The 14,885-nt window shown below is 48.9% G+C and overlaps 1 protein-coding gene across 4 annotated transcripts in view; it reads left to right on the top strand.

Moving 5' to 3' along the window:
• The window catches only part of PDPK1 (3-phosphoinositide dependent protein kinase 1), an 82,766-nt gene that overhangs the window by 31,610 nt on the left and 36,271 nt on the right, over positions 1-14,885 (top strand). For all 4 annotated transcript variants that reach the window (XM_081820257.1, XM_081820255.1, XM_081820259.1 and 1 more), the window contains 4 exons: positions 5,401-5,667; positions 9,290-9,332; positions 9,593-9,730; positions 14,227-14,371. In XM_081820257.1, coding sequence (XP_081676383.1) covers positions 5,401-5,667; positions 9,290-9,332; positions 9,593-9,730; positions 14,227-14,371 — 593 coding nt within the window. The remainder of the gene's footprint in view (positions 1-5,400; positions 5,668-9,289; positions 9,333-9,592; positions 9,731-14,226; positions 14,372-14,885) is intronic.

Below are 14,885 nucleotides of genomic sequence, written 5' to 3'. Positions count from 1 at the left end.
TCATTCTCCAAATGTTTCCCTGATACTGGGTGTGTTTGGGTAATTTCTTCATACTGGTCACAGGCATAGCTCGTTTTATTGAGCTTCACTTTATTACCCTTCACAGATGCTGTGTTTTTAACAACTTGAAAGTTTGTGACAACCCTGAGCAAGTCAGTCAGTTCCTTTCTTCCAACAGCATTTGCTCACTTTGTGTCTCTGTGTCACATTTTGGTAATTCTTACATTTCAAACTTTTTCATTATTACCATATTTGTTATGGTGATCTGTGATCAGTGATTACAACTTCTGAAAGCTCAGATGATAGTTGTTTGTTTGTTTGTTTGTTTGTTTGTTTTTTAAAGTAAGCTCTGTGCACCCAATGTGGGTCTCAAACTCATGGTCCACCGACTGAGCTAGCTAGACTTCCTGATGGTTAGCATTTTTTAGCAATAAAGTATTTTTTTATTTAAGGCATAGACATTGTTTTTTTTGACATAATGCTACTGGGCGCTTATTGGACTACAGTAGAGGGTAGGCATAATTTTTTAAGTACTGGGAAACCAAGAAGTTTATTTGACTCACTTTATTGTGACATTCACTCTATTGCATTGGTGAAACTGAACCCACAATATCTCCAAGGTAGGCTTGCACCTTGCCTGGGGTTCTCATGCTCTCCACAGACCTATACGTGACAGAGGCCTGCCTCCTCCCAGCTGTGGTGTGGCCCCAGCGTTGATGGTGATCCCTTGGCTGGGAGCTGGGGCCTGGTGTGTCTTCAGGGCCGACCCTGCCTGAGCCAGCCTTCCTGGGGCCAGCCTGCTGCAGGGAGAGGGGCTCAAGCAGCACTGTGGGGGCTGCCCGGGCTCCTGCCTCTTGCCCCCTGGTGCTGCCTTCTCTGCCTCTGCCCTCATCGTGTCTCTCTAGATTGGTTTTGGACTTCATGTGCTTAGTGCATCTCAAGATGAGCTTCTCCTTCGGCTCTCCTCTTGTGATGGCTGAGCTGTCACCCAGGGCACAGTACTGGCTACCTGCCCACCTGTCCTTCCTGTTCGTGGCACACTTTCTACAGGCCTCTGGTTTCTTCATAGTTCCCTGTGTGTCTCCTTGCCCTGTTTAAATGGAGAGGAAATGTTTGTCTGTCCTTTATGAACAAACAGTACAAGAGACAGACTCTGTAAGACCACTCCCTTAGTTATTCAGATTTATAAAATGAAATGTTCATTGTAATCAACCTGCCTTTTTATAGTATTGATAGACTTCTTATCACCTGTGTATATCCTTACAGACTCAGGATCTTTCTGTTTTGGCTTATTCTGATTAGCTATACTTACTAATGGCTTTTTAGGGTTTACAGGGTCACAGCTTGGCTAGTGACAGCCGCTCCAGGCCAGCTTCCCCACCCTTTCCTCCTACCACAGACACTTGTGAGGGCCTCCTCCTTTTTAGACATGGTGTTAACTGCTGTCCTGTGTTGTTTTTGTTTGCGTTTTTTTTTTTTTTTCCTGAGTTCTTTTCATGGGGAGTACTATTAGAAGCAGTCTGGATGCTCCGGGTTCATTTTGTGGTGTTCTCCAACAATCTGGTGGTGGGTTGGCTCATGATGTCACTGCTAGAACACTTCAGAGTCAGAGCTGGGAAAGGCAATTTTCTTTGTGGTTGTGGGTGAACTTGTATATATTTCTGATTTAACTTTGAGACTGTCTAATCCTTTTTTTTCCCCCAAGATTTTATTTATTTGAGAGGGAGAATGAGAGAGAGAGGTAGAGAGCTCGGGCAGGGCAGAGGGGCAGAGAGAGTGGGAGAGGGAGAAGCAGACTCCCCGCCGAGCAGGGAGCACGATGTGGGGCTCGATCCCAGGACCCTGGGATCATGACCCGAGCCGAAGGCAGACGCTTAACGACTGAGCCACCCAGGTGCCCTTGTCTAATCCTTTCTTAATGCCCACCTAAATTTTTACTATTTCTTCTCCCGTCTCTGTAGTATTTCTTTGTGTCTCATTGGCAACTGTTCTGTCATTGCTTTCTTCACAAATTACCAAATTGCTTTCCAGAAAACATGGGTTTATTGGTGCCAGCCACAGTTAGAGAGGTGCCCTCTTTTATCCTGGCCTTGCCAGCATTTGGTGTTCCTGTGTGTTGTGAACATATTTAATTGTCATTACTGTCTGTCTGTCCTCTAGCCTCTCCCGTAATTACAAATGTCCAGTGCCATTGTCTTTGGATACCTTGCACATTTTCGTCTCTTGGTTCTTTGAGTTTTTTTGGTGCCTACCCTTTGTCCATTTCTTCACCTAAAGTCTTAATGGTGTATAAATTTGAATGAGTTCTTGTATATAAATGAATGCAGTCATATGTGATATAATTATTGTTAGCAGCTTATTGAGACATAATTTGTATACTGTACAGTTCACCTGTTTAAATAATTCAGTGGGTTTTAGTGTAGTCATAAGGTTATATAGCCATCATCACAATCTAGTTCCAGAGTGTTTTCAACACCCTAAAAAGAAACCCAAGACCCATTAGCAGACCCCTCACCCGCCAGCCCCTGATGACCATTCATCTGCTTTCTGTCTGTGGATCTGTCTCTTCTGGATATTTCATGGAAATGGAATCCCACAATATGTGGCCTTTTGTGTCTGGCCCTTTTGACTGAGCATAATGTTTTCCATGTTCATTTATGTTGTATTGTGTATCAGTACTTCCTTTTAATGGCTGAATAATACTCAGTTTTTTGGCTAGACTATGTTGTGTTTATCCATTTATCCATTGGTGGACATCTGGGTTGTTTTCACCATTGGGTTGTTAGGTCTCATGCTGCTGTGAACATTCTTGTACAGGTTTCATGTGGACATAGATTTCAATTTCTCCTGGATATACACCTAGGAGTGGAATTGCTTGCTTATATGGCGCCTGTTTCCTTTTGAGAAACTGCCAGACTGTCTGCCAAAACGGCTGCACTATTTTACATTCCCAGAGCAGTGGGTGAGGGTCCCGACTTCTCCACGTCCTCACCAACACTTGTTACTGCCTTTTTGATTCTAGCCACCCTTGTGGGTGTGAAGAGGAACCTCCTCGTGGCTTTGATGTGCATTTCCTTAATGACTAATGATGTTGGGCATCTCATCTTGTGCTTATTGGCCATTTATGTGTCTTTCTGGATAAATGTTTATTCAGATCCCTTGCCTGGTTTTTAAGTGTGTGTGTGTGTGTGTTTTAATTGAGTTGTAAGAGCTCTTTATGTCTTCTGCATACAAGTCCCTTAGCAGATACGTGATTTACACATACTTTCTTCCATTCCATGGGTTGTTTTTTCACTTTCTTGATGGTGCTTCTGAAGTGCAGAAGTTTTTAATTTTGGTATAGTCCCTTTGATCTGTGTTTTTTTTTTTTTTTTTTCCTTGTTTGTGCTTTTGGTGTCATATCTAAGAAGCCATTGCCAAGGTCAGGAGGATTTACTCATAGATTTTCTTCTAAGAGTTTTTTTTTTTTTTTTAAAGATTTTATTTATTTATCTGAGACAGAATGAGAGAGACAGAGAGCACATGAGAGGGGGGAGGGTCAGAGGGAGAAGCAGGCTCCCCGCCGAGCAGGGAGCCCGATGTGGGACTCGATCCAGGGACTCCAGGATCATGACCTGAGCCGAAGGCAGTCGCTCAACCAACTGAGCCACCCAGGTGCCCCATCTTCTAAGAGTTTTATAGTTTTAGTTCTTACATGTAGATCTTTGGTACATTTGAACTAGATTTTGTATATGATACAGGAAAGGCATTCGATTTCATTCTTTTTGTGTGTGGCTATGCATTTGTTGAAAAGAATGTCCCTACTCATTGAAGGGTCATGGTGCCCTTCTCAAGTATGAGTAGACTGTAGACATCTAGGCCTGTGCTTTTTTTTTTTTAAAGATTTTATTTATTTATTTGACAGAGAGATAGTGAGAGCAGGAACACAAGCAGGGGAAGCGGGAGAGGGAGAAGCAGGCTTCCTGCCGAGCAGGGAGCCCGATGTGGGACTCGATCCCAGGACCCTGGGATCATGACCTGAGCTGAAGGCAGACGCTTAACGACTGAGCTGCCCAGGCACCCTCTAGACCTGCACTTCTAAGCTGTATTCCGTTCTTCTCTGCATCTGTCCTGTGCCAAGACCACCCTGTCTTGGTTACTGTAGCTTTGTAGTAAGCTTTGAAATCAGGTCGTGTGATAGCGTAGTTGTTCAGCTTTGTTCTTTTCTGAGATTATTTGGCTTTTCTGTGTCCCATGTGAATTTTAGGATCAGCTCATCAATTTCTGCAAAGAAGCCAGCTGGGATGTTAGTAGGGATTCCATTAAATAATTTTTTTTAAAATTTTATTTATTTTTGAGAGAGAGAGAACGACAGAGAGAGAGAGAATGAAAGGGGTGAGGGTCAGAGGGAGAAGCAGACTCTCCGCTAAGCAGGGAGCCCTATGTGGGACTCGATCCCGGGACTCCAGGATCATGACCTGAGCCGAAGGCAGTCGCTTAACAACTGAGCCACCCAGGCGCCCCTTGAATAATTTTTAAAATTTGTTAAATTTTGAACTTAAGTAATTTAAAAACCTAACACTCTATCTGGCTTGGAGGTAACTTTGGTTGAAGTGAGCAGGTGGGCTCTAGATCAGGTAGTTTCCCAGTTGTTAACCAGTTAGTCCACTGCTGTCTTTTTTGAGAAACTTGTTTATTTTTATCAACTGTAACTTTTTCTTTTTGAAATAGGCTCCGCACCCAGTGGGGAGCTCAACACCAGGCTTGAGCTCATGACCCCGAGATCATGACCTGAGCTGAGCTCAAAGAGTCGGGCGCTCAACCGACGGAGCCACCCAGGCACCCTCAGCTGTAACTCTTATGTGTAGCTAACAGTTCCTGGAGTCTTCTTTCCATGAAGTTCTACTTCATGCTCTAGGACTATTAGCTTAAAATTCTATTTAGTTGTGGGATCCAGTCTTAAGTCAGTCTGTGTGTTCAAGCCCTGAGTACCTTCTGTGTGTCCAGCTTTGTATGAGGTGTGGGTAGGTGATTAGGCAAGGAGTTCTGGATGCGGACACCGTGGTCAAAGAGTTTGGACTGGCTTCCTCTGTGGGCTGGTGTTGGCTGCAGGTGGCATTGAGGTTGGGCAGTGATGGGAAGGCCAACTGGCTGTGGCAGGGGTGGTTGGAGATTCACTCAGTGCTGACAGAGGAGAGTGAGGGCAGATAGGAGCTGGATGGTGGGGTTGCTGGGCACATGGGACGAGGGGTGGGGGCTGGGATTTGAGCAGGGAAGGGACTTAGGAGAGGAGAACAGTGGCCTCAACCCCGTGGCAGAATGTCAGATGGCTTGCCCTGTACTTGGTGTTAACACTTTAGTTCATACATTTAGGAAAAGTGAGCCACTCTGAGTCTTACCTCTTTTTCCTGTGTCCACCAGTATGACACTGTTCCAATTCAGTCCAGCGTGGTGTTATGTGCTTGCCCATCCCCATCAATGGTGAGGACCCAGACTGAGTCCGGCATAGCCCCTGGCATTCCCAGCGGTGGTAGCAGACAGGGCCCCACCATGGACAGCACCGCGGCTGAGGCCCGGCCGAGCACCAACTCACTGCAGCACACCACACAGCCGCCACCACAGCCTCGGAAGAAACGGCCTGAAGACTTCAAGTTTGGGAAAATTCTTGGTGAAGGCTCTTTTTCCACAGTGAGTACCTGCCGCTGCTCTTTCTTGAACAAGTGTATTTTCCTTGGGAAGGCTGACTTTTCTCAGGGCTTGTAGCTAGGGGACCCCGTTACCAGGGCGGTGTTCTTCCCCAGGCAAGGGTCTCAGGTCCCTCCAGGGTTCTACTCCGGTTTTGAGGGTGATTTGGGGCCGCCTACCACCAAGTAAATCACGTGGTTAAAATACCTAAGCTGTGACTTTGTAGATGAAAGCTTTAAAAGGCATCTATCTGTTGATCTTTCTGTTTGTTTTGGTTTGGTTTTTGATGCAGTTAATTTTTATTCTAACCAGTCATCAAGAGATTCCATCTTGTGTCCTTGTGTCCCATTAGCAAGGTCTTAGGAAGCTTTTCTGTCCCTTCGTTTGGAAGTGTCAGTATCAATATCTCTTCAGAGCTTTTGGGAAACATTTAACGACCTTTACTATTTCTCTGTTATTTAAAACAATATATAAAACAGCACAGCCTTGACCCCTGCTAGAGGTGCAGCCCCAGACCTGCTGGCCTCCGAGTTCTCGTGGCCTCGGTTTCAGTCAGTACCTCTGTTTGCTACCTGAGTGAGTTGTGCCTGTCTTGTGGCATTTTTCCTTTTCCAGCAAAGAAATGAAGGTTCAGAGCAGCCCCTTTGCTGAGGTGGGAGCCCCACGTGGCTGTGATGGGGCCGGGGGCTTGCACAGGCTGGGGGGAGACCCAAGCACCAGCGTGCCCTGCGAATGGCCAGGGCCTTCTTGCCCGGCCTCTGGGAAGAAACCTTATGTGAAACATTTTTCCCTTTTCTCTTTTTACATTCATGAAATGTTGCAAAATAAAAAGAACATGAAGTTTTATAGCTCACCCATATTCTCAACTTAGTTTTAATCAATGTTAACTTTTTGCTCCCCATATATATATATATATATTTTTTTAAAGATTTTATTTATTTATTTATTTATTTATTTGAGAGAGAGGGAGCATGAGTGTGTGTGCACAAACGGGGAGAGGCAGAGGGAGAAGCAGACTCCCGCTGAGCAGGGAGCCCGATGCAGGGCCCCATCCTAGGACCCCCCAGGTCATGACCTGAGCCAAAGGCAGATGCTTCACCAGCTGAGCTACCCAGGAGCCTCCCCTTACATTTTTAATTTAGATTTTTTATTGGCAGTTTCTGTTTAAATTATGAAAGACTTGTGCTCTTGTGATAAAAATCTTCAACTATGAGGATAGTACCCAGTAGTTCTGGTCCTCACAGATCCTCTCAGAAAGAAGAAACTAGGGGCGCCTGGGTGGCTCAGTCGTTAAGCATCTGCCTTCGGCTCAGGTCATGATCCCAGGGTCCTGGGATTGAGCCCCCCATCGGGCTCCCTGCTCAGCGGGAAGTCTTCTTCTCCCTCTCCCACCCCCCCTCCTTGTGTTCCCTCTCTTGCTATGTCTCTGTCTAAATAAATAAATAAAATCTTAAAAAAAAAGAAAGAAAGAAAGAAGAAACCATTTTGAAAAGAACCTGGGTGTTCTGCACATTTACTTAAAATAGTCCAGTAAGAGAAGTAGTGTTCTCTCCCTCTCTGTTTTACCTCATGGACATTTATCCTGACTAGTAAATGAGGGCTTATTTGTGAAACTCCCCCTTGTCCGTGGGTCTGCACAGCGGGTGAAAGTAGGCACCACCCATTCTGGATGATGCCCTCCTAATGTTGAAAAGCCCCGGCTATAGTTTTTGTCACCCCTGTGCCTTTTGAACCCAGGTGCCAGGGAAAAGCACCATGAGTTGGAGGCTCCTTCCTGGCGCTTTGTGGCATCCTGCAGCTCTGGGTCTCAGGTTATATGTGCTACCCTCAGGTCTTTTTCATCACTCCTGAAATAGAGACCACTTAAAATTAGATTTCCAGGGGAGGGTGGAGGACAAACGGCCGTTCCCAGGCTGGGCAGGATCTGCACTTGGCCGAGCCTGGCCCTGGAGAGTGGGGAGGCCTGGCCTGCTGCTGCCTGGCCTCCTGGGGATGATCTTGACGTCCAGATTGGCTCTGCTGTTGGCCCCTGTGACGTGGAGGGATGCGTCATGCCTTGTTCCCTGGAAGAGGGATACTCCCTGCCCTGTGCCCATAAAGAAACCTGCATGTGAAATGTTGAATTCATACAACGGAAAGATTTCCTAAGTACCTCCTTCAGAAAGGATCCCATTAATTATTAGTACTTTCTTTTTTTTTTTTTTTAAGATTTTATTTTTTGACAGAGAGAGACACAGCGAGAGAGGGAACACAAGCAGGGGGAGTGGGAGAGGGAGAAGCAGGCTTCCCGCGGAGCAGGGATCCTGATGGAGGGCTCGATCCCAGGACCCTGGAATCATGACCTTAAGCAGACGCTTAACGACTGAGCCACCCAGGCACCCAATTATTAGTACTTTCTAATAGTTTTTTTCTTGCCCTTTCCTACTAGGTAGCTAGTACGTGCTCCTGTGAAGAAATGTAATATTTCATAAACACATAACCTAGGGAGGGGTGTCTTTCCCCAGCCCCTCCCCATCACCTCCCAGTGCTTGAGAACAGTCCACATAAGTGTATTCCTCCAGAAAGATCTCTGAGATCTTTCCACTTGAGCACATATAATCCAGCCCCATTCTTCTTAATCACTGCAGTGCGTTTCACATGGTGCTTTCCCAGGATCACTTCTGGTGAGTCTCCTGGAGAATTCTGTAATGGGATGAACATGACCTGTGGCCTCCGAAGGTCCTCCCTGGAGACCCAGGAATCCCCCAGGATTTGGGCAGGTTTCCGTCTGCACTCTGGTCCTCAGGCCGTCCTTCCTGCACGTGTCTTAGGAGGGGCATCATCCGCCTCAGCTGGCTGTGGTAGGTGGGGGCTGCCTCAGCTCCCCAGCCAACTGGCCTCATCTGGCATGTGGAACTTGGTGCTCAGTTGTGCCCAGGGGTTGCTCATGTAGAAATCTTTTTTCCATGTTGTGCTGTGCCCTGTTGGCTCTCTGTCCCCCCAGTGGAGTGTGAGTACAAGCCTTAGGTGTGCTACCGAGAAAGTCCACCAAGAGTGGGACTGCACCCTGGGCAGGAGGTGCGGCTGGTGGGAGGCGCTCTCTGTGAGCCCCATGGGCCTCCTTGTGCCCTTGATGGCAGGGACAGTGCTTAGTGTACCTGAGTGCAGCATCAACTGAAATGTATGGTCACAGTTATTTGAAAAAGCCCAAATTCAGGGTGGCTTTACAATGAACATATACTGAGAACATATTCTAAAAGTTATTTTTTGAAGGAATTCCCAGGACCCATCTGAGCTATTATTTGCTGTTTCTTTGTACTGTTTGTGAGGGTTACATTAGTCCAAGATGTTCCTGAATCTATACTTCACTGCACCATGGGAACGTAGCAGCTGATGGAGAACCTTCTGAAGGCAGTTGATTGATCTATGCATTTCCTGTTTATTGGAACACATTAACTTCATTATTAACATCCAGCCAAATTTGTTAGCACAGGACCAGTATATTTGAATGTAATTTCAAATATTTAAATGTAATTTCATGGTGGGGGCACGTTAGCCTGTGTGGTCAGCTGCAAGGTGAGAGTCGATGCCTGGGTTATACTGAGTGTTTTTTCTCTTCTCTTTCCCCCTTTTCTTCCCAAACCAGGTTGTCCTGGCCCGAGAACTGGCAACCTCAAGGGAATATGCTAGTAAGTACTAAGTCCAGGGGGCTGTGTGTCTGGGATGCAGGGTAGGTCATGTGTTGACACGTGGCTGCCATGCTGCCTAGCACCTGGAGGTTCTATGCTGATTTCAGGGGTGGGACGCTGGTGGTCTTAGAGACCACAGAGCTGGTGGGTAGGTTTTGTGAAAAACTTTAATTTGTATCAGTTACCTTTATGAGTTGTTTTTTTTTTTTTTTTTTTTTACAATTATCAATCGTAGTAACTTGCTTTTCTCTTACTTTAAGTTAAAATTCTAGAGAAACGTCACATTATCAAAGAGAACAAGGTCCCGTATGTAACCAGAGAGAGAGACGTGATGTCACGCCTGGATCACCCGTTCTTTGTTAAACTTTACTTCACATTTCAGGATGATGAAAAGCTGTGTATCCTTTGAACAGTCAGAGCCTTCTGAAATCACACCGGTGACCCCGTACTGTTGAATCATGACCCCATTGTGTATTTTCACAAGTCGTTCCTTCCCTGGAAAGGACAAGGGTGGCATATTCTTTTTTTTTTTTTTTTTTAAGATTTTATTTATTTATTTGGCAAGAGAGGGAACACAAGCAGGGGGAGTGGGAGAGGGAGAAGCAGACCTTCTGCGGAGCAGGGAGCCCGATGCGGGGCTCGATCCCAGAACCCCGGGATCATGACCTGAGCTGAAGACAGACGCCCAACGACTGAGCCACCTAGGCGCCCCAAGGGTGGCATATTCTAAATACGAATGAATTCACATCACTTTGCTTTGGGAGCCCCTGGGATTGCTGATGTTCACTGAAGTAGAATGTTACTTCAAAAGAAATCATCACAAATCTTTTTTGAGGTTTTTTGTTCATAAGCATTGTATTTAAAGGATTATTATTATTTTAACTCCATGGTTGCTGGACATTTATTCAAAGGCATTCCCTTATTCCTCTAACTGGTATCCTTGGAATATCCATCAAGTGTCAAGTCCTCTGCTCAAAGCAGGGAAGTGAGGGAGGAAGAAGGATCTTGGGCATCCAGGGCCCCTCTCTGCCCTCTTTGGCCCAGGGGTATGGGATTTGGTTGGAAGGGACATCTTTACCAGGGTTAGCCCCCAAGTGAGAAGTCCAGGGAGCCACCCACAGGAGCCCAAACTCTTTCCCACAGTACCCAGAACACTGTCCTCCCCAGGCCCTCCAGCCTCCCTCCCTTCTTCCTCCCCTCCGCCCTTCCCGTGGCCCCCGCCCCAGTCTGCTCTCTGCCTGTGGATAGCTCTGATCACCCAGTGCCTCTGGCTCTCCAGCAAGGCTGTCACACCTCATTGATTGCTTCTTCTGCTCCCTGATTTCTCCACTAACCCCTGGAGCAATGTTTTTTCCCTTCTTTTACCTTTCCTTAGTGAGCAGGGCAGGCAGGGCACCATGGTGGCCAGGGTAGGCCACACTGTGTTGTCTAGCTTGTCCCAGGGCTTTCCCATCACGTGGCCTGGCTGTCCAGTTTCTCCTCACTCCACAGCCCTTTCCTGTAGTTTTTGCCAACCAGGACCTCCCCAGCCCCTCTGTGCCCCAGCAACTCTGTCCCCAGTCCCAGCAGATGCTCTTCTGGTTTCTGCTCCCCTGAGAGAGGTCAGCTGTCAAATGGAGTTGCCTCGGGGCTTGTTCAGGCCTAAACCTCAGTCTTGGCCTTAGTTCTTTCCCTTCAGCCCTCACGTGTCCTCAGCTTGCGCACCCGCATTGCTGGTCCCCATAAGGGCTTGGTTTCCCCCTCCACCCCCTCTCCCCCAGGCTTTCCCTACCTCTCTCTACACAGATTCTTCTGGTTTAGAACTTTGCTCCATCGCGTTCCCCCTTCAGCACCATTTTCTGGCCTTGTCAACTGTCAGCCAAATGTATTCTTTTGCTTACTGAGAAGTTCTTGTTGAGTGCCAGGTCATGGGGATATGCTGGTGAAAAGGTGACCAAGGCTCAGCCCTCAGGGGGTCTGCATTCCGTGGAGTTAGACACACCCAGACCATTAGTGTCCATGGAGTAGACTTGAGGGAGCAAGGGCAGTGAGGGCAGGTAAGAGGGTGAAGGGAGGTGCTGCTCTTGTAGCTTAGTGGTCTGCAGGGACGTGGACTTCGGCCAGAGACCTGGGTAGAGCTAGGGCTGGAGTGCTTCTGTGCTGGTGGAGTGAAAAGGCTGGGCAGGGACCAGCTTCTCCTCCCCTGGAGCATGGCAGGAATTACGGATTTTCTTCTGAGTGTGCAGGGAGCCCCGAGGGGCTGGAGCAGAGCAGCCGTTTGCTATGATAATGGCTGGTGCTGCACTGAAGGCTCTTGCAAGTGAGCCAGGCAAGGGCAGTGCAGTCAAGGTGGCTCCTGGGTGTGGGGCCTTGGGGTCGGGGTGCACAGGGGTGCTGTGACTGAGTCGGGAGAGACCAGGCTGGAAGTGTGTGTGGCGTTGGCGTCTGGGGCATCTGTGGGCGCCGGCTGCTGCTGGGTGCTTGCTGGCAGAACTTGGTGAGGAGTCAGGGCGGCATGCAAACTGAGGGCTGGCTGGCTGGCCGCTGGAGGGCACTTAGCAGGGAAGAGTTCCGAGGCCTGAGCCCGAGTCACCCCCACACAGAGACTGGCACGTAGGAGGCAGGGTGTTGCCAGTGAGTGGAGGACAAACCTCGGGGGCCGGGGGGGCCAGCTGGTTTCCAGTAGCGGGGTGCTTGGAGGCCAGGTCAGGTGCTGCGGACTGCTGGCCGAGTACCTAGGGCCTGGGTCTGCCCTGTGGATGGCCCCTGTACAAGTTGTTCTGGGGTGGGGAGGGGATTTCAGGAGACGGTGGTGAGGGGGTCGGGGCAGCACACACAGTGGGTTCTGCCCAGTGGTCCCGCCTTCAGGGGGCAGCAGTAAAGTGATCTCATAGCTAGAGGCGTGTAGGGCAGAAAGGGGGCTCCTTGTTGGTTTGTTTAGGGGTTAGAGAATGTATGCTTCTGCCTGGCTTCTGCATCACCCCTGTCCCCGCCATTCTGCCGTCACTGCTTATGGCCCCGAGGACATTGAAGAGTCTTCTTCATGGCTGCTCAGTGTCTCACCTTTGGGGCCACCTTGACTGGCTGCTTATCATTGTGTGTCCCCTCTTGCAGCTTGGGGACAGGAGTAGTGCTCTAAGCCTTAGGAGGCTGCGCTCCAGTTCTGATCCTCCTTGGCTTTGTGACCTTGAGTCAGTTGCTTAACCTCTCTGGGCCAGGTTCTTCTGCCAAGCACAGGCATTGAGCTTACTGGGCTCTATCACAGGCTTGGTCTTCGCTCATCCTTCCAGGAATTCACCCACGTCGTGGGAGAGAACGGCTTCCTCCTTGCTGCCCTGGGCCACTGGCTGTGCCAAGAGAGGGAGAAACGTTCTAGGATGTGAAGTGGACCCAGGAGGTGTGAGAGAGTACTTCTGGGGATGAGGAAGGTGTGTGGTTGGAGACAACACAGGCTTGGAGCCGGGACCCTCAACAGTTGTCATGTTCAGAACCTTTGGTCACCTTAGCTTCACAGCTGAGCGGAGAACTAGAAGTGTCCCTCACCCAGGAAACAGGAACTCAAGGAGTGGTCAGATAAGGGGCAAACCCCGTGAAGCTCAGGGAGGCGCTGTGCCTGTGCCGAGGCCGAGCCTCCTTAAGTCTACTGCAGGCTCCTAAGCTCTCCTCACTGCTGAGGTTCATGGCTAGTCCAGGTGGGGCTGCTGTCCCAGCCAGTGCCAAGCTGCTGCTTTGGGGTCAGACAGGCCAGAATCTGCAGGCCGCTGGGGAGGTGTCCACGGACACCAGCCTTCCCTGCAGAGAAGACAGAATAGGGCGAGCTGTGAAGGGGTCTGGCTGGGACCCCTTTCCTTCCCTGTGAGTAAGGTGTATTTTTTTGCTTCAGGTTCCTGTTGTCCTAGTTGGAAGGGCTTGGGTGGCCACAGGTGGGGCTGAATCAGAGACAGGTTTGGACAGCTTTGGTTGCTGGTCCCTTCCATCCTGGGCTTGTCCTCACTGGCCTGCAGCATCAGACTCTGTCCTCGGTGGGAGACCGCAGTGCCCTGGCGAACAGAAGCCAGATGGAAGACCTTGAGCACCGGCCACCCCTTCCTGCCCTCAGAGCCACTACCTAGGACAGTGAGGACTCCTGTCACTGTGTCCCTTGGCTGCTAGGGAGCCGTGAAGTACCTGTAGGTTTCCATTTATAGGTGCAGATGTTTGGTGCTTCCAAGAGGAAGCTGTCATATGGGATCTGTTATTGTTCCAGTCTGTAATCCTTTTGGGAAGGGAGAATACAAGCACATCACAGCACAGTGGTGTCCGAGGGAAAGATGCCTGTGTTCCTTGCGTCTCTCCCCAGCGGGTGGCCAATAAATAGATAGACTCAAGAAGATAATAAAATGGTATTTGTCTTATAAGACTTGTTACTTTTTACTTGGACAGGAGCATGCATTTGAAAAACCTTTATATGAATTGACTCTTAGCACACCATGGAATGTAGTTGGTGCTCAGTAAATGCTGTCTGTCCACTGTGGTGCGGGTTTGGAGGCTGAATTAGGATGGAGGGTCCCCTTCCCCTTGCTGAGGCCTGCTAAGAGGCATGTATGCCATGGGCTCTGGCCACTCTCTCTAGTGGCTTCCCTTCCTTGAGCCCTTGGGTGCCTTTGGGGATGGTGGGGTCCAGAAGGAGCAGTCAGGCCAAGGGGTGTGTGTCATTGTGTTCTTGGGGAGAAATCCATCCTGGGGCTGGGGCCAGGGAGTCCTATCAGCCCCGGCGGCTGTGGGTTTGATCACGGCAGGGTCTGACCTGAAGAGGGACCACTATCTCAGGCCACGGGTACCTTTGGTTTTCATGAATTAAAAGTATTCCTATTGGGCTGTAAGGTTAGCTTAAAAAAATGACTTTTGTGCTCTTCCTTAACAATGCGATATTTAGACTTTGGTCTTAGTTATGCCAAAAATGGAGAACTCCTTAAATACATTCGCAAAATTGGCTCATTCGATGAGACGTGCACCCGGTTTTACACGGCCGAGATGGTGTCAGCTCTGGAGTACTTGCATGGCAAGGGCATCATTCACAGGTATCACACCAGCTGCCTGTGGGCTTTGCTCCCCGGGCCTCGGGGTCAGCTCTGTGGGCTTTTCTGGAGGGGTGGGAGGCCTCCTTGTGAGAAGTAAGGAGAAGTTGATGTCACCTGATGTTGAGACTCATGGGCCTCCCAGTACCAGGTGAAGTTGGTGGCTGGTGGCGCTCTGGGCTGTCCCGACTTGTGCTTTTAGTCCCCGCCTTGTAGCTCGCGGGCGCGCTTCTTTCTGATCTCCGTTTCCGTAACTCTCTGATATTGTCAAATCGAAAGTGTTCGTATGAGCTCTTTTGTTATTGTCGTTGTTACGGATTTTTTTTTTTTTTAAAGATTTTATTTATTTATTTGAGACAGAGAGAATGAGAGAGAGAGAGCACATGAGAGGGGGGAGGGTCAGAGGCAGAAGCAGGCTCCCCGCCGAGCAGGGAGCCCGATGCGGGACTCGATCCAGGGACTCCAGGATCATGACCTGAGCCGAAGGCAGTCGCTTAACCAACTGAGCCACCCAGGC

Source organism: Leptonychotes weddellii, chromosome 5 (genome assembly GCF_054177405.1).
Source record: "Leptonychotes weddellii isolate Sample4059 chromosome 5, ASM5417740v2, whole genome shotgun sequence".
Taxonomy (NCBI): domain Eukaryota; kingdom Metazoa; phylum Chordata; class Mammalia; order Carnivora; family Phocidae; genus Leptonychotes; species Leptonychotes weddellii.
The sequence above is the reverse complement of the archived record's forward strand: the minus strand, read 5'-3'. Positions and strand labels throughout refer to the sequence as shown.